At 44.4% G+C, this 20,389-nt stretch overlaps 1 protein-coding gene across 1 annotated transcript; it reads left to right on the forward strand.

The window, feature by feature from the left end:
• The first annotated feature begins 476 nt into the window (after positions 1-476).
• FKBP7 (FKBP prolyl isomerase 7) lies at positions 477-17,869 on the forward strand. Its single transcript, XM_066575772.1, has 4 exons — positions 477-770; positions 6,592-6,743; positions 13,402-13,529; positions 15,363-17,869. The coding sequence occupies exons 1-4, from the start codon at positions 571-573 to the stop codon at positions 15,522-15,524; spliced, it is 642 nt and encodes a 213-aa protein (XP_066431869.1). The 5' UTR covers positions 477-570; the 3' UTR covers positions 15,525-17,869.
• Positions 17,870-20,389: the final 2,520 nt, after the last annotated feature.

The following is a 20,389-nucleotide window of genomic DNA, read 5'->3' on the forward strand; positions in this document are numbered from 1 at the left end:
CTGCGCGATGTATTTTATGGTGTAATTTACATGTTTCACTACGGCGTTGTAGAATATGGCGTCCCTGAATTCTGCACCAAAATCCACTGCGTATTTGATGTGAAATTGCCGGCAGGATTCTGCTATTTTCCATTCTGCATGCTAGCAGTTGGAATTTTGGTGCAGGAGGACATATTCCGCAATACTGTTACGGAATATTCCGTCCCGTGTGAAAGGTTCCTTATATAGAAGTTTCGAGAGTACTACAAGCCTGGGAAGGATGGGGTTAATAACGCTGCATTCCACTTAGGAAGGATGACAGATGCCCCCGGTCTGTAACTTGAGCTAATAGTTGGAGTCAGAAGCTGAAGCTTCAAAACTTTTTTTTTTTTGTCTTCAATTTTTCTTCCAGGAAGAAAAGAAAAACATTAGTTGGGGTAGAGGCGGAGCCCATTATTCTGCGAGCCAATGGCAGAGCGCTTTACATAGTACACTGATTGCTGGTTCTGCTTTCGGACGTGGAAGACAGAAGTTTTTGATGTGTTTCTGCAGAGTGCCACGTGTCTAGTAGCAGGCTGAGCAGTCCGCACAATGCCTTCCTGCCCTGTGTTCATTCTTCTTCTGCAGGTTCTCAGTCTTCTCATTGCTCATATTGACTGCGAAGAAGAAAAGATTAAACTAGAAGTCACACATCTTCCAAGTGTTTGCACGCAGAAGAGCAGAAGAGGCGATCTGATGAACGCGCATTATGACGGCTACTTAGCCAAGGATCTCTCCAAATTCTACTGCAGGTAAGTGGCCGACGACTAAATGCATCAGAGTAACCTGCGCGTCATTAACAATCACCGATACATTTGTGGTGATGATGTCTGCAGGATATTATTAGGCCCCCTTCACACAAGTGTGTGCGTATTTGCTGAATGAACTATGAATTTTTTTATGGGCGCATCGGTGTGTTTTAATATACGTTTTGCGCCCGCACGGCATGTTCATTTGCACACAGCAAGCAAAGACGCAGTGATTGAAATGGTTAATTGGTCTAATGAGTTCCAGATGTTCTCTTTCTCCTGCGCAATTCTGCAGTGCTTCACACATCTCCTTGAGTATTCTGCACACTTGCACTGGCCCATTGACATCTATGGGGACTATGCAGGAAAATAGAACGACCGAAATGCACAAGAAAAAGACGCACATATCAACGAAGCCATTGAAATGAATGGGTTCTATTCTCTGAATGGGTTATATTCTCATGCCCACCGCCAGGTCGGATTCCGCCTGCGGAATCAGACCCGGTGCCCCCCAGAGACCCTATACTCACCTCTCCAGACCCGCCGCGAGTGTCTCGCCCAGCGAGTTGGCACACGTGTGCTTTGCAGTACATGATGCGTCGGCACTTGGCTGTGACGCAGATTTTCGCGGTACTTCCGCTGTGCTCACAGTGAAATTATTGCAAGACGGACGGCTTCCATTGACTGCAATGGAAGCTGTCCATGCGATTTTCCGCACAGAATAGAACATGCTGCGATTCTCCCCCGTGAGCGGAAAATCGCAGTTGATTTCCGCTTAGGGCAGGGGAGAATCGTTTAACATTGCATGTCTATGGACGGACATTGCTGCGGGATTTATGGCGCTGTCTGACCGCGAATTCTGCAGCGATAATCCGTCCGTGGGCATTCCGCCTAACTCAAACCTACATTAGTAGGTAAGTATCTGACCAGAAATACAGTAGTCCCCTAGTCGGTCCTTCGACCTTACCTATATGGGTGCTACGATGGTGGTGAATGGTTGAACTACACAGCACAATAGGGGCATATAAGATCCAGCCACCTATTTGTATCCACTTACTATGCCACAGGAGGCTTATAGGGCCTCATTAATCAATTTCTGGGGTGTAGATGGTATAAGCACTGGTATATTGAAACATTACCAGGGGACAAACGCTCTGCCTGGATAATGACTGGCTGTTTAAGCCAGGAAGATAGTATATATTTTGGGGGATCCCAGTTTATGAGAGCCAGGCCCAATCCAGAGAGGAGTATATCACCCACATCTATAGTCCAACCATGATGATGGTTAATGTTGGATCATAGATGATTATTAGCATCCAAAAGCTGATGTCACGGTTGGTTATAGTGTTTTTTAACCTGTTAAGGCTTTGTTCCCAAGCGTGTATTGGCCTGCCGTTTTCACGGTTGACCGATATACGCTATAATCTGATGCATTGGATTCCAATGCATCAGATTACATGGCCATATTTTCACGACGTTAAAGACCCTGGCCTGGCCAATATAGCGCAGGGTGTTTTTACGTCGGGCCCAAAAGATAGTCCTGGAACTATCTTTTGGGCCAGAATCCGTCAGCTGCTGTATGGGCTACTATGGGAACCAATGACAGTGGTCGGAGAAGGGAGGTGGGAGGGAGTTTAGCAGCGTGGCTGCTAAACTTGCTCTCCCTCTTCTCTCCTCCCTTCGGCTGATTGCGGTGGGAGGGGGCGGAGCTAAGCTCCCGTCCCCTCCTCGCCACTTGTCCGCAGCCAGCAATGAAAAAAGGTGGGATGGGGTGGAGCTAAGATCTGCCCCCACACCTCCTCCTCCCATTGCAATAAAAGTGATATTTTAGGGATCTGTCCTGTGGACTTACAACTTGATGCAATGGACATTCCCAGTACAGTAGAATTAGCGGTAAATCGTAACGTGCGCACTGCCAAAGTCGTTGCGTAGCTCTAGCTTTAGAGACCTTTCACACACAACGGAATCAGTCCGTACGGACATCTCTGCATTACAATGTTATCCCTATGGGGCTTGAATTCTGATCCTGTTAAAAATCTGCGCATCTTTACTTCCAAGTCACAAGATTAAATTCCGCAGCAAAAAAGCTTTCACATGGGCATAAGCGTATTTACATGTGCATTTATGCTTTACTGTATTTTTCAGGGAAGCTGCAGACACTTCTCTTTTCCTCACAGTGCAGCTCTAATTTAGTCTTGGTATCTCCAAAGAAGAAGTGTACTTGAAGCAGTTATGCAAATGAGGAATAGGGAACAATACCTCTGCAGCGCCACCTATTGGAAGGCAGCATTCCTGCAAGTCAATATCAGACTTTTTAGACAAGTCTTATAACACTGACTGGGAATCTTCCCTATTTACATATTAGCCAGAGGAGCATGGATGGCCTTATAAGTCTCCTCATTCACTTTCCAGGTGCTCTCCATAAGGAGAAACGATACCCTTCCTGACCACTGAAGCAGTTATGAAATATCTAAGCTACTCATAAAAGGCTACTTACCTGGTTCATCTGCCAACCCACAGTTATCATTCTGCACTTTATCCTCATCACTCAGACTCTGCCTCCTACACGATCAGCCCACTCATCCCCTGCTGCTCTTATAGTCTGATTATCCAGATGGCTGTAGTTTTTCAGCACCAACTCGCCTCTACTTAAGATGCGCATACAGTACGATGCTGAGAAAAATGAGGAAAAACACGATTGTTACATAATGTGTTCTGAATGCTTTCTGATCAACAAATATAGAGTAGTATGGTAATTTGTAGACGGACCCTGCCGCTCCTGCTTTCCTACCCGTCTCTGGAAGCCACATCAGAAATCTGTAACAAATCCTCTTCATCTGAGCAAATGGCAAGTTCCTGAACCATTAGCTTTGACTGTTCGGTCAAGAACCCTGAAACAGCTGTCTGTATATGGATTCTGGTGCTGACTTTTACATTGGCTGAAACTGAATGACGAACGAAAACCTCATGATCCTCCTTCATCATTCAGTTATTGGCTGGCGTTTAAGCTGAACAATTATCCTACAGCTTCACTTGCACATGGATGAAGCTTTAATAGGGTGCCAGTCACACGGTCACTATGCAGGCTTATAGCCTATTAACTAGGGTGAATGCCCACGAACGGATTTCTGCTGCGCTTCCCACGGCGGAAATCCGCACGTGAATTCCATGGCTATTAGGCTCAATTGAACCTAATAGCTTTCTGCCTGCCAATGCTCACATGCGGAATTCTACCGCGGATTTCTGCAGCGGGAAATAAATTGCGGCATGTTCTATTTGCCACGGATTTATGCTGCAGAAGGTCTCCATTAATATAGCTCTAATGGAGACCAAGGAAAACCACACGGAATTCCACAATCGCTCGCAGACACTTCTTCTGTTTAATGTCGCGGTACTCCTGCAGCGCTCGTGGGCTTGAGCCCTTACTCCCATAGTATTATATCGGATGGACTGTTCTGCACCCTCTCTGTGTAATAAACAAGTACTGACAACACGGCTGCCCCAACATCTAAAGGCCTGCAAAAATAATAAAAATGAAGTCTGAGTTGATATTTTGGCCCAAATACATAAGCCTGCGAACCTGCGTCACGGGGCCTTCTTGTCTTGCAAATCGCTTCATTAACATTGTTTTTAATGTTGGTGGAACCCATATCTCCCATATACCATGACTCTATACCTACATATCCATAATCTGCACCCCAAACCTTTCATACACGAATTTCCCCAATATTCGGGCAGATTTGCACTGTGGAATCTGGAGCCGGCGCCCGCCTCCGGATTCTGTAGCAAATACCGCCCATTGCATGCTTTGGAAAAGTGGTTTTTCTTACCCTCGAGGAGAAATCGCAGCATTCTCTATTTTTAACTGGATTCCGAACGGACGGGTTCCATTAAAGTCAATGGAAGCCATCCGCCCTGTGGCCCTTCTGCAATCATCATTGTGGAAAGGTTGCGGGATCCACGTCCTCGCCTAGCGCTGCTGCGGCATAACCTGTACTGTGAAAGCACACCGGCTGGCACATGCGCAGAACAGATTGTAAAGACTGCCGACAGGTATGCGGGGGTCACCAGCTGGGCACAGGGTCAGATCCTGCATCCGGGAATCCAATCTGGCCATGTGCAGGCGGCCTTATCCCATGTTGTAACCCTGATCTATAGATTACCTGTGTCAACAACTCTTGACAACAGTCACTACAGACCAGTTTAGTGACTGAATGCTCCACTAGCCCAGCAGCGATCTTGAAATGTAGGCATTCACTTGCAGTCGATACTATCTTGCAGATGTTATTTACTGTGGCCACAGGCTGGAGAATGGCAAAAGGATTAAAGCTCAGCACATGGCCTCAGTTCCTTCCCATGGACCCGTCAGCAGTTCTAGAGCTCAGTTACATTGAGCTTCTAGTCTAGTCTTGCATAGTTGGGGCTGGAGTCGGGGGGGGGGGGGGGGGCGGAGTTTTTGAAGCCTTTTAAAAAATTTGCAAAATTTGATGCAAGCTGTGTTTGGCACCCCAGAGCAACACATTTATGTCTACTTTACACCAGAAAATGGCTTACATTATACCAGAAATTTACACCAGCTCCTAGCTGGCACAGATTCCTGTGTAGGTGCACAGAGAAGGCAAGATGTGTGTAATATATGGAGAGTCATGCGCCTTTTCATATATTAAGTGAATTGTGCTCAGATAGGGATGATGTTAAAATTGACATATGAAACACTGGTCTATGGGTTTGTTGCTTTTTTTTGCGCACGCGTATTTCGTAATTCCGGCCTAATAATATTTATTGCTGCTTGGACTCTGTGATTGTGGACTTTATGTTGCAAGAACCCTTTAGCAAGATTTTTTGCTAAAAAAGTGAATTTCACAGTTCAAAACTACAACTATCAGCCAAATCAGGTTTTTGTCACCGTATGTGTGCGGCCATAAGTTGGTCATACATTTCAGACAGCCAGATGCTCATTCGGCCAACAGCTATCTCTTCCAATACTACCATACATATGCATGCTCATCTTATTAGTGTGTATGTGTTCTACATGAGAAGGGTAAGATACTAAGATTCCTCTAGTCCAGCTTAGCTCCCCAAGAGCAAAAGGATTAGGCCAGTATCACATCTGTCCTGGAACCACCAGCTGGAGGTTCTGTCACCCATCTGGCTGAAAATACTGGAAGAAAAAGTGCTGCATGCAGGGTTTCTTCTTCCATCCAAGAGTCAATGGGGTCCATCCAGTGCTGTTTGGCCATGGAGATTTCCCTTTTCCGCTCCCCGAATGGAGCCGGAAAGTGGAATCCCCAACACAGATGTGAAACCAGCTTTAGGCCTATTAAAATCCAACTAAGGTGGCCTATGTCTGATCTTCTCTCCCTCAATATCCGACATTTGGGAGACCCACAACCACATTAGGCGGTCTGCTGGTTCTGTCCAAATTCGCAGGTTCAGCTCACATTAATCTAGTCTGTATGGCCAGCTTTTAAGTGGCTTTACACATTAGATGAATGTTGGCCAAACCTGGCTAAACCCTTATGTATGAGGATGTCTTAACTTTCTTCCAATGACAAATGTCAAGGGAAAGGATTGGCTAGTTGACTTCCAACACATCTGATCCTTTTGTTCGCAAGGAAGATAATCTGCTGCCAGAGGCGGCTTATTCCACGCTATGTACTGTTGGCATATGTATACTCCACCAAGATGAGCATGTATACCTATGTGGGGATCAAAAGGAATAGCTGTTGACTGAACAAAAGTTCATTGACAGCTGTCAAAGTGTGTTTGGTCAGTCTTCTAGCAGACACCGAGGAATAACTAGTTTTTACCTTTACGCATACAGCCGTTCAGAAACAGATGGACACCCTAAGTGGTTTGTACTTGGAGTTGGACAAGTGATCAAGGGACTAGACATGGCAATGATAGATATGTGTCCTGGAGAGAAAAGAAAAGTTACCATTCCACCATCCTTGGCCTATGGAGAGAAGGGCTATGGTAAGGACATCCATCTTAATATTTCTATATATTTCTTTGTTATCATATGGGTAACTTATGGGTAAAAATTACTTGAATAAGTCTTAGTCATCTTCTAAATGGGTTCCTGAAGGCAATAAATATGGTTTATGACACCAATACTTAAAATTTTCTTGAACGTACAGTAATATTTTTTTTAATGTAAAGCCATCCAATTTAATGAGGCTAAAGTGCAATACCTTATACATAGGTATGTGTGGTACCATATGATAGGTGTGGTGCTGTTTCTAGTCCTGTGTAACCCCTTTCAGACTGGCCATATATGTAATTACTATTGGTAGTTGTATGATTATTTGTGATACTACATTGACCCGATGTTCGCTACGCGAACAAAAAGTGTTTGGAATACTGGTTGTAAATGTTTTAAGAACCGTTGAGCCGAGGATTGGGCTTGAACTGTTCACCGTCCACGGCTTGGTTTTCCACGTTTCAGGACATGATAACAGTCAAACTGGTGAGCACTTGATATGAACGACGCTCAGCAATGCTTCACTCTCCCTAAAGCTCTCCCTAAAGCACAACAGCACCGTTAGACTTAACTTAGGAACTTTGACTTGGCCTGACAAACCCAACTTTTATGATTTTACGGTGGTGGTGAGGATGTGATAAATCTAATGACGCCAAAATCATCCACCAAAGGTCACGTAAAGGGGTCAAAGTGTGGTGCAAGAAAAAGCCTGTAGACTTTTTTTTATATTAGATTTATTGACTATGATTCTAACTGCAAAGTATGACCAAGCATGTTACACAGCACTGTACATAAGTGTGGCGAGACATGAAGAAACCGGTACACCATTGCAGCTTTGTTGACTACCTACAATTGGTAGTACCATTAATTCATGGTACAGTATTAATTGGTTCCTGGACAACCATTATAAGATGAAAATACAGTAACTTGAGACCATAACTGTATGGAATACTAGTAATTGTCTCCAACACTCCAAAATGTTAACCCAAAATAAGGAAAAATGAGGTTTAATAAAATATTACATTGTAAAATGATATGCATGGCATGCTTATGGCCACGGTTTGGATTGGTTTACAATATGACTATGAAAAGTTATCATCTAACTGCATGGTTCCTTCTGCGTTTCCTCCATACCGGTAGGCTACTTGTAACTAACATATCTGTTTGTTGTCCTCTAAGCATGGAGTAACCTGTTCATGGTACGCCTGAAATAAGTCTGTTCTTCCTCTACAGTAGACGCCTTTATCCTACAAACCACATTAGCACTGCATGCTCGGAGAACCGGTTGGCTAACCCTATAAAAGAAAATGCATGTAAATGTAAGTGTCTGTGTGTTATCCAGTAATGCGTACGCTGTGCGCACTCCTGCTTCTCTAACAATGCATTGGTACCTGAACCTTAAATCAGACTTCTAATATTATATAAATAAAGCTTATTCGTTTTATATTGGAAATTTATAAGGTTTATCTCCTTTGGCAACCCCTATTTGAAATGGGGTCACCACAGTGAGTTTGGCTTCGGAAGCCTCTGGTGAGCACCTGTTTGCACACGGTACCTTTATAGCTTTACAAGGGCCAACTGTTGGACTCATAAGCGCTCCGTAGTAATCCCAGCAACTTTCGCTCCTAGTCATTCAGTGAATGGAGGTGGAGCACGCTGGAGATCTCTTCTGGCCACCCACCTTCATCTACTATGAACAGGCAGTTCTTCAAAGATGAACCACTGCCTGTTTACTGGAGCCGATAGTTGCTTGGTTTTTAGGTGAGCTAATACATATATGGGCCAGGTCTGCCAGAACTTTCTCACGGGCTCATCTGCTCTGCTCCTCTATGGCGTTCATGTGCTTTTATGGAAAGCGGTTAGTGATAGAAAGCTGGAATCTGATTGATAGCGGCAACACTGACTTTTTTTTTTTGAACAGTTTTCATGCCTGACCTCCTCTTGTGCTTTAATTCCTGACTGTTTTAAATACTTCTGCTTTCGGTCAGTGAATGGTAAAATTAGTTCTATTTGTAGGCTGGGAACTTCTCCTGTTCATGTCCAAATGACGCAAGTCCGAGGCTCTTTACAACCTGTGTGAGTCGGACACGATCAGGACACGTTTTCAGCCTCTGAGTTTAAAAAAAGTTTCAATTGATGGAGAACAAGAAGAGAACTAAAGCATTGTGAAGATTGCACCAATCACAGCCATTAATTCAACTTCATTGAATGGCTGTAATTGGGAATTGAGCACTGGCTCTGATTGGCTGAGCCACTGCGTAATGAACCAATCAGAGCAATCTCTTGCTGGAGGCAGGGATTTCAATCTCTGTTACCACCAGGAGATGCCTTGTCGGCGCTGACAAGTGCAGGGAAGCCTGCGCGGAGCTCCGGAGAACAGTGGGAGGGACTCAGGTGGCACCTGCCAGGTGAGTATTGCTTTTTTTTTTCATCTAGTGTAGCTAGCTCCGATTTTCGGGGTACGGTTTATGTTTCAAGCCCCCGCCCCCGAAAATCAGGGTGCGTTTAACGCTGGCAAGAATGCTATATCAAGTTGTGTTGCGTTTTCAGCAGCGCTGAAACCGCTGCCCATTCTTTTAAATGGGCAACACACAGCTGAAAACGGCCAAAAATAGAGCATACATCACTTTCAAAGCGCAGTGTTGAAAACGCTACGTTTTGACTCTTGCGTGAGCCACCCCATTGAAATGAATGGGAGCGTTGTACAGCGTTTAGCGCAGTCCTGAAAACGCAGCGCTAAACGCTGTACAAAAGCGGATGTTTGAGTGAGGGCTTAATTATACACCTTTTATTTTTAAAAACATTCTTATTTTGCAGTATGTTTTCCACACCTGCCTAAACCCATTACACACTACTGTATACAGACATGAAATGTACTTTAATTAAATAACTAAGCAGTTCCCGCCTGTTCAATGGCCCCTCCCATGTCACCTCCCCAATCCTGCATGCTGCTGCTGGCATGTGCTGATCATGACAGTACCACCTCTATGCGATATTTATCAGAGTGCTGCCCGCTCTAATACAGATTCCATGCATCTTGCTAGACATGTTAGACCCTTTCTCTTCCATATCCCACCTTGTTTCGCTTACTTCAGTCTGATGTTTCAATCCAAAATTATGACACACAACTCTAATAAATCAGGTGCATGTTAAGACTCCTCTAAGCCATGCCCCCTCTTCTAGACTCTTCAGAACTGTCTAGTGAGGTACAAAGAGTGGTTAAGGCTGGGCTCACTCGAATGGGTCAGATTACGCATTCGGGAGGCCTGCAGTGGATTCGGGCTGTGAGCCTGGCCGGTGACTCTGCGTATCTTTGTTTTCTGTATTGCGGATGACCATGACTGCCTGCCGTCGGTCGTGTGCCTTATAGCTGTTTTTTTTCATTGTTTGTATTACCTGCGCCGGGGTTAAGTGATGACTCGGCTAACCACAGTCCATACACAAGGGTAATTGCCTATGGGCTGTGGATTGGACTGTCTCAATGGAGGTCGTTCGCAGCTAAATAGAGCATGCTGCCATTTTCCTTCCGCAATTCGTATCCATGAGTGTGATAGAAAAATTAAAAGCTCATGCCTTTCAGTGACAGCATTTTTCTGCAGCTCCTCCGCACAGATGGCGATTGTGGATTCCACTATTAGAATCCGTCCATGTGAATCATAGAATGGTAGAGTTGGAAGGGACCTCCCATGTCATCTGGTCCAACCCCCTGCTCAATGCAGGATTCACTAAATCATCCCAGACAGATATTTGGCCAGCCTCTGTTTGAACACTTCCAATGAAGGAGAACTCACCACCTCCTGTGGTAACCTGTTCCACTCATTGATTACCCTCATTGATTATCCCATTGCTTCTAGTCTTTCCTTGTACAGATGAGAATAGGGCTGATCCCTCTGTAGTGTGACAGCCCTTCAGATATTTGTAGACAGCCATTAAGTCTCCTCTCAGCCTTCTCTTCTGCAAGCTAAACATTGCCAGATCCTTTAGCCGTTAGTAATTTAGGAACCAATGGGTTCTATTCACTGCGTATTGTGCGTTCATGTGAATCCAGCCAGAGACACGTAGTAAATGTGACACAAGGCATATATGTCATATTTATTAAACAAATTGAGCTAGAATTCTGCAGAGTTTTGCTTAGTAAATCCCCCCCCCCCCCCCCCCCACACACACACACACACTCCTACCGTATATACCTGAAATATTTCTTCTCAGTAGTACTTGTTACTGAACCAAAAATAACTAAAATGTTAGGAGAAGCAGGATCTATATCAAGTATGACAATCTAATGTATTTTTAGAGTTGTCTATTTGCCGTTAATTCTGGCAGGTGTGATTCTACACCCACGGATCCTCTGCTGCTCCGTATGGTGACTGAACAATGTACTCGCCTTTCTTCCAGATAACACAGACTTGTATTTCCCCTGACACCAAAAAATTCTCGGTAATGGATGCCCATGTGACTGGATTACTGTCATTTCTCTAGGCACATCATAGCATAGAAGAGCAACGGCACCGGGCTTTTTAGAACATAGTGCTTCACCTTTCTGACCATTTGCACAGATACAAGTCCTTTTATTGCTCTGGCTTATCTTAATGATGTTTCACCCCACGTGTAAAGGTACCTCTATCGTAAAAAAAAATCAACTATTTGTATTTGTGTTTAAACTGACTGTCTCTGAACAAAGAAACTGTGACATCGTTTGCTTGTCCGCTCAGGCGAACAATTATCACTACGTGTAAAAGTACCACAAGGCTCTGTCCTGGGCCCAGCATTGTTCAATATTTTTATATAGGATCTAGAAGAGGGAATTGATGGGAAGCTGATCAAATATGCAGACAACACAAAGCGAGGAGGGATAGCTAACACTAGGGAAGAGAGAGAGAGTATTCAAAAAGATCTAGACAAGCTGGCACAGTGGGCAGTGACTAATAGAATGGTATTTAACAGGGAGAAATGCAAAGTTCTACACCTGGGAAAGAAAAATGAAAGAAGCACATACAGAATGGGAGGAATTGGGCTAAGCAGCAGCACATGTGAAAAAGACTTGGGTATACTAATAGAGCACAGACTGAACATGAGTCAACAGTGTGATGCAGCAGCACAAAAAACATATACATTTCTGGGATGTATTAAGAGAAGCATAGACTCTAGATCACGTAACGAAATTATCCTCCTCTACTCTTCCTTAGGCTGACTGCACACAACCGGGTTGGATTCCGGATCCCACAGAAGAATCTGACCGTGTGCCCGACCAGTGACCCCACATACCTGTCTTCTTTCTTCCTTCTTTGTGCTGTACATGGTCTGGAACGGTTCGATGTCGAACATGCGCAGTACAGATCTTTCCGCGCTCTTACTAGGCGATGACTAGGAATCCGCAATGCAAATATGCCTGTGTGCAGGAGGCCTTAGTCAGACCTCATCTGGAATACTGTGTCCAGTTCTGGGCACCCCAATTTAAAAAAGACATAAACAAACTGGAGCAAGTTCAGATAAGAGTTACCAAGATGGTGAGCAGTCTGAAAATTATGTCCTAAAGGATCTGGGAATGTTTAGCTTACAAAGAAGAAGGCTAAGAGGAGACTTAATAGCTGTCTACAAATATCTGAAGGGCTGTCACAGTGCAGAGGGATCAGCCCTATTCTCATTTGCACAAGGAAAGACTAGAAGCAATGGGATGAAACTGAAAGGGAGGAGACACAGATTAGATATTAGACAGTGAGGGTGATCAATGAGTGGAACAGGTTACCACGGGAGGTGGTGAGTTCTCCTTCAATGGAAGTGTTGAAACAAAAGCTGGACAGACATCTGTCTGGGATTAGTGATCCTGCATTGAGCAGGGGGTTGGACCCGATGACCCTGGAGGTTCCTTCCAACTCTACCAGTCTATATAACATAATCTACAATGTTGTGCTTTTCTCTCAGTGCTTCATTCGTTAACCTGCCTGATGAAGGAGCCTTTGTGCTCTGAAAGTTCACAAATAAATGTAGTTTTTCTGGTGAGCCTCTAAAGCTATCACTTCTGTAATACTTCTATATACTTTTGAAGTTTTTCATTCGAGACTTAAGTTCACATTGACCACTTCTTTGTGAGGGTCATTGCCCGAATTCCTTTCCTACTTACATCTATTTCCAGTTTACGTAAGTCTCTTTTAATAAATATGTGTATTCTCCATGCAATAACAATCCTGGTGCGTTTTCCTACTAGTGAATGGGAGGGCAGTACGCCTGCGGGACCACCTATCCATCTACTGTCTGTTGAGATAGATGGAACCAAGTGATGCACTCAGCCATCTCCCTCCGTTCCATAGGAATGCATTTCCATTCACTAGTAGAACTAGTAGTGCATCATTCTTGTGGCCCCTGAGGGTCCCAGTAATTGGACCCCCGATGATCATACATTCCTGTGGATGGTTAGTAAATGTTTTTGGTTGGATAACTTCTCTAAATCATTGCAAACAGCGTCGCTATGGGCAACTACTTCTTTATGCATTTGCACCAGTCTTGATAAATCTTCCTCCTAGTCCTCCACCAGTTATTTTGGGCTAAAACGGAAAATCCATTTGCGCGTACAATAAAATATGAACATTTCTGGTCCAATATTTTACTTTCTAACATAAAATAACTAAATGTTTTTAATTTTCTCTCAACAAGATAAAATTCCACCAAATGCCATTCTGATCTTTGAAATCGAGCTGTTGGGGATCAGTAAAGGCCCGCGGAGTATGGAGGCGTTCCGTGACATCGATCTGGACAACGACAAATTCCTCTCTAAGGATGAGGTACTGCGATGTTTTTGGCTGTGGTCACATAAATCACAATATTTCTGTTATGGACTTATTGTAAAAAGCATATGCGAATTTGTGCCGCATTTTTGCACATTGGGATTTTTTACTGCATTTTTCTCGCATGCAAGTCTTGCAATAGTGCACGCGCAAAAAAAAAAAATTTCACCGATGCTTTCAGTCATTAAAATGGCAAATTAGTTTCATGAGTTCAAGATGTGTTTTTTTCGCAGGAAAATAGAGCATGCTGTGTATTTTTTTGCGCGACGGAATTGCGCTTACCAAATACGTGCATGTGAAGGAACCCAATAGGTTGCATTTTCTGCAAACAGTTTTTGGTGCACCAATGCGCGCGCAAATACATTCAGGAGAATCCGGCCTAAGGCTGTGTTTATTAGCACAACTAGTACCAGTGTTTCGGGTGGCCCAATGCACCACTTACTAATATAATATAGTGAAAGGCATTGGTGTTGGTTACAGGTCCTAAACCAGCAGAGCCTGGCAGCAGCCATGCGCTGGCAGGACCTGTAATGATGTCACTGTCATGTGATCAGTCACCGGTGCTCTGAGCCCTCTGATCACATGATGGTGATGTGTTTGGCTGTCCCATTAAAAACAGGGGGCGATACGTTCTGAGGGACACGAAAAAATAGGACATGCAGCGTTTTTTTTACCTTGCAGGATCGCTGTGAAGGAAAAGATCACTTATGTGTATGACTCCAATGGAGCTCATATTCGACAAATTTTGTTCGTCTCGCTACACAAGATGTGTGTAAATGTAGCCTTAGGCTAACTTCACATGGGCGAGCGTGATATGGGGCCGTGAATCCCGCCCCCATATCGCCTCCCCACCTTGTGAATTCTCTGTGGAGGCGAGGCATTTTCATGGCAAAACAGCCTCGCATCACTTTGGGGAAGAAGCAATCCTCCGGCATGGCTGTCAGCTGCGACAGAGGTTCACGGAGTTTCTCCCATTGCTTGAAAACAATGGGCACTGCAATGTGAGAGCGCACAGCAACATAGAGCGTGCCGCGATTAGTTTCCCGCATCGCATCACGGTGCCATGCAGAAAAACATCGCTCATGTGTATGACCCCGTTCAAAAAATGGGGTTAATATTTGTGCGAGATTTGTGCGTCTGGCAACGCACAAATGTGGCACAACTTTAACTCCCATCGATTGCAATGGGCTTCGCAGATCAGCGCTCGAACACGGTGTTTCTAACTCTATTTTCCCAAGTTTCGGCCCTTTTTAATGCACCTCATCACCCATCACGATGATAGGGTGCGTTAAAAAACGCTGTAACATGCGTTTGAAAATGCCATGTGAAATCGTTGTTAAACGCCGCAGTCTCGGACACAGCGTTTTGTGAATGCACGTGTGAGAGTGGCCTAAGCAAACACTCGCGCCTGCATAACATATATGCGCAGTGAAGAAGTATTTTTTTGCACCTGTGCGAATACTGAGCATATTAGCGCAGGCATCGCTGCTCGTTCACATGGGCAAGGGAATCCCTCCTGCCCTGATTTAAAAGGCTAATTAAGTGGCGGCGTTCGCAGGTATTAACAGTGATTTGCGCATACCCACGTGTATATATGTATACATTTGCACACCACCATAGACTCCTATGGGGACCTTTGGTGCGCAAATGTGTGCGCAAAAAAGAACCGTAAGATGGAACCCATTGCTACTTATTGTGTGCGCAAAAATTGCTCATGCAAATACACACGTAGATGCACCTGTATGCGGACCCTCAGCATTACAATGTATACATTCATATATCCGTATGAAAACAAAAAGCGTTTATTCAGTTTGTTTTATTTTCGTGCAGATAAGTAATTACTTAACAGAAGAGTTCAGGAAAGATGAAAAGCAGCGGGATCCTTCCATGCACGGGCGGATACTGACCGATATATTCCAGAAAAATGACCATGACAAGGATGGCCTGATATCGGCGCGGGAGTACAACGTCTATAAGCATGACGAGTTATAGTAAATGATTTCACGTATTCTAATAGACCGGTTTCGCATCTGCGTTGGAACCTCCGGTCGCACAGCCGGAGCAAAATACCGGAAGAAAAATTGCAGCACTTTTTCTTCCAGGAAACTGAGCGGAAACCAAATGAACCCCGTTCATGGGGTCTGTTTTGCACTGTTTGATTCCTGAGACTGAGCTGTTTGGCGCAGGGATTCCCCTTTCCTGCTCCCTGAACAGAGCAGAAAACCGGAACCCGCGGCGCAGATGTGAAACCGGCCTTAATTGTGCTGTTTAATAGACTAAAATAACCCTACTGTGTTTTTTTTTCGCCTGACTCTGTCTTGGGTTCACGCTGTGAGTTTTCATGGTGCCCATACATATTGCAGCGGTAACCGCATGCAGTTTACCAAGAATTGCCTTGCTGCACCTGTACTTGCGATTTGAAACCATGGCATGTAAGGGTGCAGCACCGCAATATGCGATACTCTGCATGCGGTTAACGCGTCTGAGCCACAGGTATGGACGCACTTACTACGATGGGGCTAAACCCGAATTATACATTTTTTTCAATCACACCTGAGAAATCAGTGAAAATTGTTAGGGTGGAATTTTGCGTCGGCGTAGTCATTATACAGAAGCCACCATACTTTTAGATACTCTCAAATGTAAGCATGGGCAAGCGATATTTAAAAATACCACTAATCATAATGATCATTTTTAGCTATACTCATGCGATCTCCATCACAATATTGATATGTGTAAGGGCTCACACACATGGCCTATGGGGGCTGCGTATTATGCGTGTGTTTTTCACATGACTGCAGTAAATACGCAGTTTACACGCAGTAAATATGCATGTTTTACAATCATATTTAATTGTGTATTGCATATTACGCGGAAAATCCGTGCATAAGGGCTCATGTCCACGCGTGGTTTTTCATTGCTTATTACGCGTGCGGTGCAAGTCTGCGTAATACATGGTAAATGGAGTCAACGAAAATAAATGGACTTTCATTGATCCATGCACATGAGTGTGTAGACACTGCATGCAGATGCACACGAGAGATAGATTTCAGCATGCTGTATTTCTCGGCGTACCTTGCAGCGTGAGCCCTATACATCTGGTATAAGCAGCCAATGCAACTCTGTCCATATGCAATACATTGTGTACGGGCAGCGATTTCATACGCATCTCTGCTCTGAAACAGAACGAGGAATGAAAGGAAAAGACAGAGCCACACTGTGTGATCCGCGGGCATGCGCAGTACACGTGCTGAGCATACGCGGCCTCTGCCGGCAGACCCAGTATTTACAAACACCGGTAAAACGCTGCAGGGAGACCTGCAGCATTTTATCGATACGCCCGTGGAGGCGGCCTTATACGCAGCCATCATAACCCTGTGTGAGTGACCCCTAAAACATAGTAATGGTATGATTGGTCGAAAAGACACGTCCATCCAGTTCAGCCGATTACCCCCCCAAATGTTGATCCAGAGGAAGACAAAAAAAAAACAATGGGGTAGAAACAAATTTTCCCTGTTTAAGGGAAAAATTCCTTCCTGACTCCAAACTGGCAATCAGATTAATCCCTGGATCACCGACCCATCTGGAGGTATTAGTGACTATAACATATAATATTGTATTGTCCAAGAAAGACTCAAGGCCCCTCTTAACCCCTTCAATGGCAGGTTTATTATTACTATCTCAGTGCAGCAAGCCCTGGAGATTTTCCGGGTGTGCCACTAAATGGATAAATCACGTTCTCAGGCAGAAGTCACAGGACTCTCCCCTGGTCCGATTTTTATTTTTTTTTCTTCCGGTAAAATACCTTTTTTCACATTCAAGTCAGCAAAGTATAGACTCTGTTCTGCTGCGCCTTCTAGTATAAAGGACGTTCCCTACGTGGTGTCGTTGTCAAAATAGAAATCATTCCATTTATGTATACAGGGAGAATTTCAAATACCCTCCATTGTGCTGCCGATCTGTCAACAAACAAAGGCCGCTTTGTGGCAGCCTGTAGTCAGCAGTCTAAGGCCTCTTTCACACGGGGACCGAGGCATGAGAATCACGCTCGTAAAAAATCGCGACTATTCGGACCAATGGTTTCCTACGGGAACGTTCAGATGAAAGAGTTTTAGACATGCAGAAAACATCTGAATGTTCCCATAGGAAACCATTGGTGCTAATAGCCGCGAGTTTTTTACGTGCGTGATTTTTAGGCGTCGGTCCCCATGTGAAAGAGGTCTAATGGTGAACTACAGGCTGCAGTAACAAGCCGTCTGCTGACGGATAACGCGGTATTGTCATCTGTTGCTGGTGTTTGTTTTACAAGCTGTTGAATAAAACTAATTTTCTGTAAATGAGGTTGTCTTCTTGTGGACTGACGGTGTGATGTCATGTCTGGTGGTTTACAGCGAGCCATACTATGAAGGGGGCCCGGGAGCTTCAAGTTACACCACCGATGGTGTAACAGAGCCACAGATGTCTCTGTAGGCATTCCTTAGGGCTCATTCACACGACTGTGACACACGGCGAATGGAGTCAATGAAACTACATTAGTGTGTAAACACTGCATGTAGATAGGAGCGAGAAAAAGATGGTAGCATGTTCTGCTTCACAGTGTATCACGAAACGGGAGCCCTGCTCTTTTCTATGGACAGCATATGCAAGGCTCTCCATATGCAATACATGGCGTATGGGCAGCGATACATACACAACCCCACTATGCAACAACAAGGAGAAGTAAAAAAAAAACTGCGCATGGCAGCGTGCGTGAGATACACGGTCATGCGCAGAGCACTCGCTGCGATACGCAGCGGTGTTAGCCGGCTCATCAGCCCTCACATAGACCATTGTACGAATACAGTCCTGTGAATGAGCTCTCATTCATAGATGCTTTGTAGCCACAGTCCCTGATATGTGAAGGGTGCTTTCACCATTTGAAGAGCAGGAAAGGGGAATCCCTGCGGCCAAACGGTTCTGTCTCTGGATGGGCCGGCTCTCCACTTTCCCTGGAGGACGGCTCCAGCAAAGGGAGTGGGTGCCATCTTGGATTCTGAGCTTCGGCACACACTTCCACACAGTTCTGTTCAGCACTCACAGGTAGTGGCTAGAGATGAGCGAGCGTACTCGGTCGGGTGTTTTCGTCCGAGTAGTCAGTTACTCGGAAAAAGCGGTGCTCGAGTGCAAAAACGCCCGAAGCGAGTACGCTCGCTCATCTCTAGTAGTGGCCCAGCTCGGACAGCCCTACCGAGCACCCTGGTCACCCTCCAAGGTAGGAAGCTCAGTGCTCAGAGGTGGACCTGGAGAAACACTATCATGTCACATAGAGCTCCACAGCCATGTTAAGCAGTAGTTACATTTAGGGCTCATTCACAAAGACACATGCATTTTCAGTCAGCGAAATATGTAGTGTTTCCAATAACCAAAACTGCATCTTCACTGCGTATTTAGACCTTCTTTTGCTTTTGAGTGCATTCATTGCATTTTTCAAGTGCTCAAAAAAAAAAAAAAGCAACAACAAAATTTAAGCAGGTCCCATAGATTTCTCTTGCCTTCATGCATAAATACACAGTGAATACGCATTTATCATGTGGATTCACTGCGTATTTGTACAATCCCATTGACTTTGATGGGACATTTTGGTCCATATACAGCCCACAATAGGACATGCTGTGTTTTTCTTTGCTGATCACGCATGTAAAATACATGTGTGAAAAACGCATGACTGAATACCCCGATGCAAATCAGCTGTCCCATGCCACGCATAGACAATATGCTTGCGATAATGGTGATTATCCGTTCAGTCGACTTTTGGTCACTTTATGGATCGGCATTCTCCATGATTTCCTATCCTTGACCGCTTCTTTCAGTCCTTCCATGTACATGCTTGTATCCGCCCTGATTGCACCCAACCAAAGTGTTCTTTGGCATCCTCTTCTTCATGACCCGCTAACTGTGCCGAGCATCAATGTTGTTTGCAGAGAATTGGCTCGCATACATCCAAAGTAGGAGAGCCGCTGTTTGATGACTTTGCAATATTAAGCGCAAATACGCCCGTATGAATGAGTCCTTATGATCAGCTCTTTGAAGGCGGCCATAATGCTGATGTGGCCCCTGGTGACAAGGAGTCTGGCACCCCTGCTGTAGAGGGAACAACCACGAATTTTAAAAGAAGCAACTACACCGTCATTATTGTAACTCCGTTTAATGGATATAATGTGGTAGCTACGGCAAAAAGTTATTACACTCCAAAAATGCATACATAGCAAATATAAAAGTAGAGTGCAATGGAGTATAATGTACATCAAATAGCCATCAATGTGTCTCTCTACCTGTGTCGGAGTTACTCACATCTTAGAGGTTTGCATAGGACATTCAGTGGACCGGTATTAAAACTGACCCTGTTGCCCACAGTAGCCAATCAGAGCTCAGCTTTCATGTCTTTAAAAATTAAAAGATGGTTGGTTGCTATGAGCAACAGCACCATTTTTTTTGCTAGACAGTCTTGGTACATGAGGCCTATCATCGTCTAAAGTATATGAACCTGACTAAACTAAGTATCATTGCCTAACAACAATGTTTTGTACAAGAACTGATCATCAGTTTTGATTTGTGGCTAGAGCAAGACCCATTTAAGACCCATTTAAAAAAACACTGCAAGTTTTGTCTTGGTCGTCTGAGCTGAACAAAAAGAACAAAATATTACAAAATATTCCAAATCTTATATAGTAACATCTCAAAATTGTGTCACTAAACGCTGATGTCACTAAACGCTGATGTCACACACGGTGGCTAGTGGGGTAAGGGAAGAGTGCCACATGAATCTCAACACTAGATGTGGCAAATATATCATATATGGTCAAAATGTCAGAAAACAA

Source organism: Eleutherodactylus coqui, chromosome 8, assembly GCF_035609145.1.
Source record: "Eleutherodactylus coqui strain aEleCoq1 chromosome 8, aEleCoq1.hap1, whole genome shotgun sequence".
NCBI lineage: Eukaryota > Metazoa > Chordata > Amphibia > Anura > Eleutherodactylidae > Eleutherodactylus > Eleutherodactylus coqui.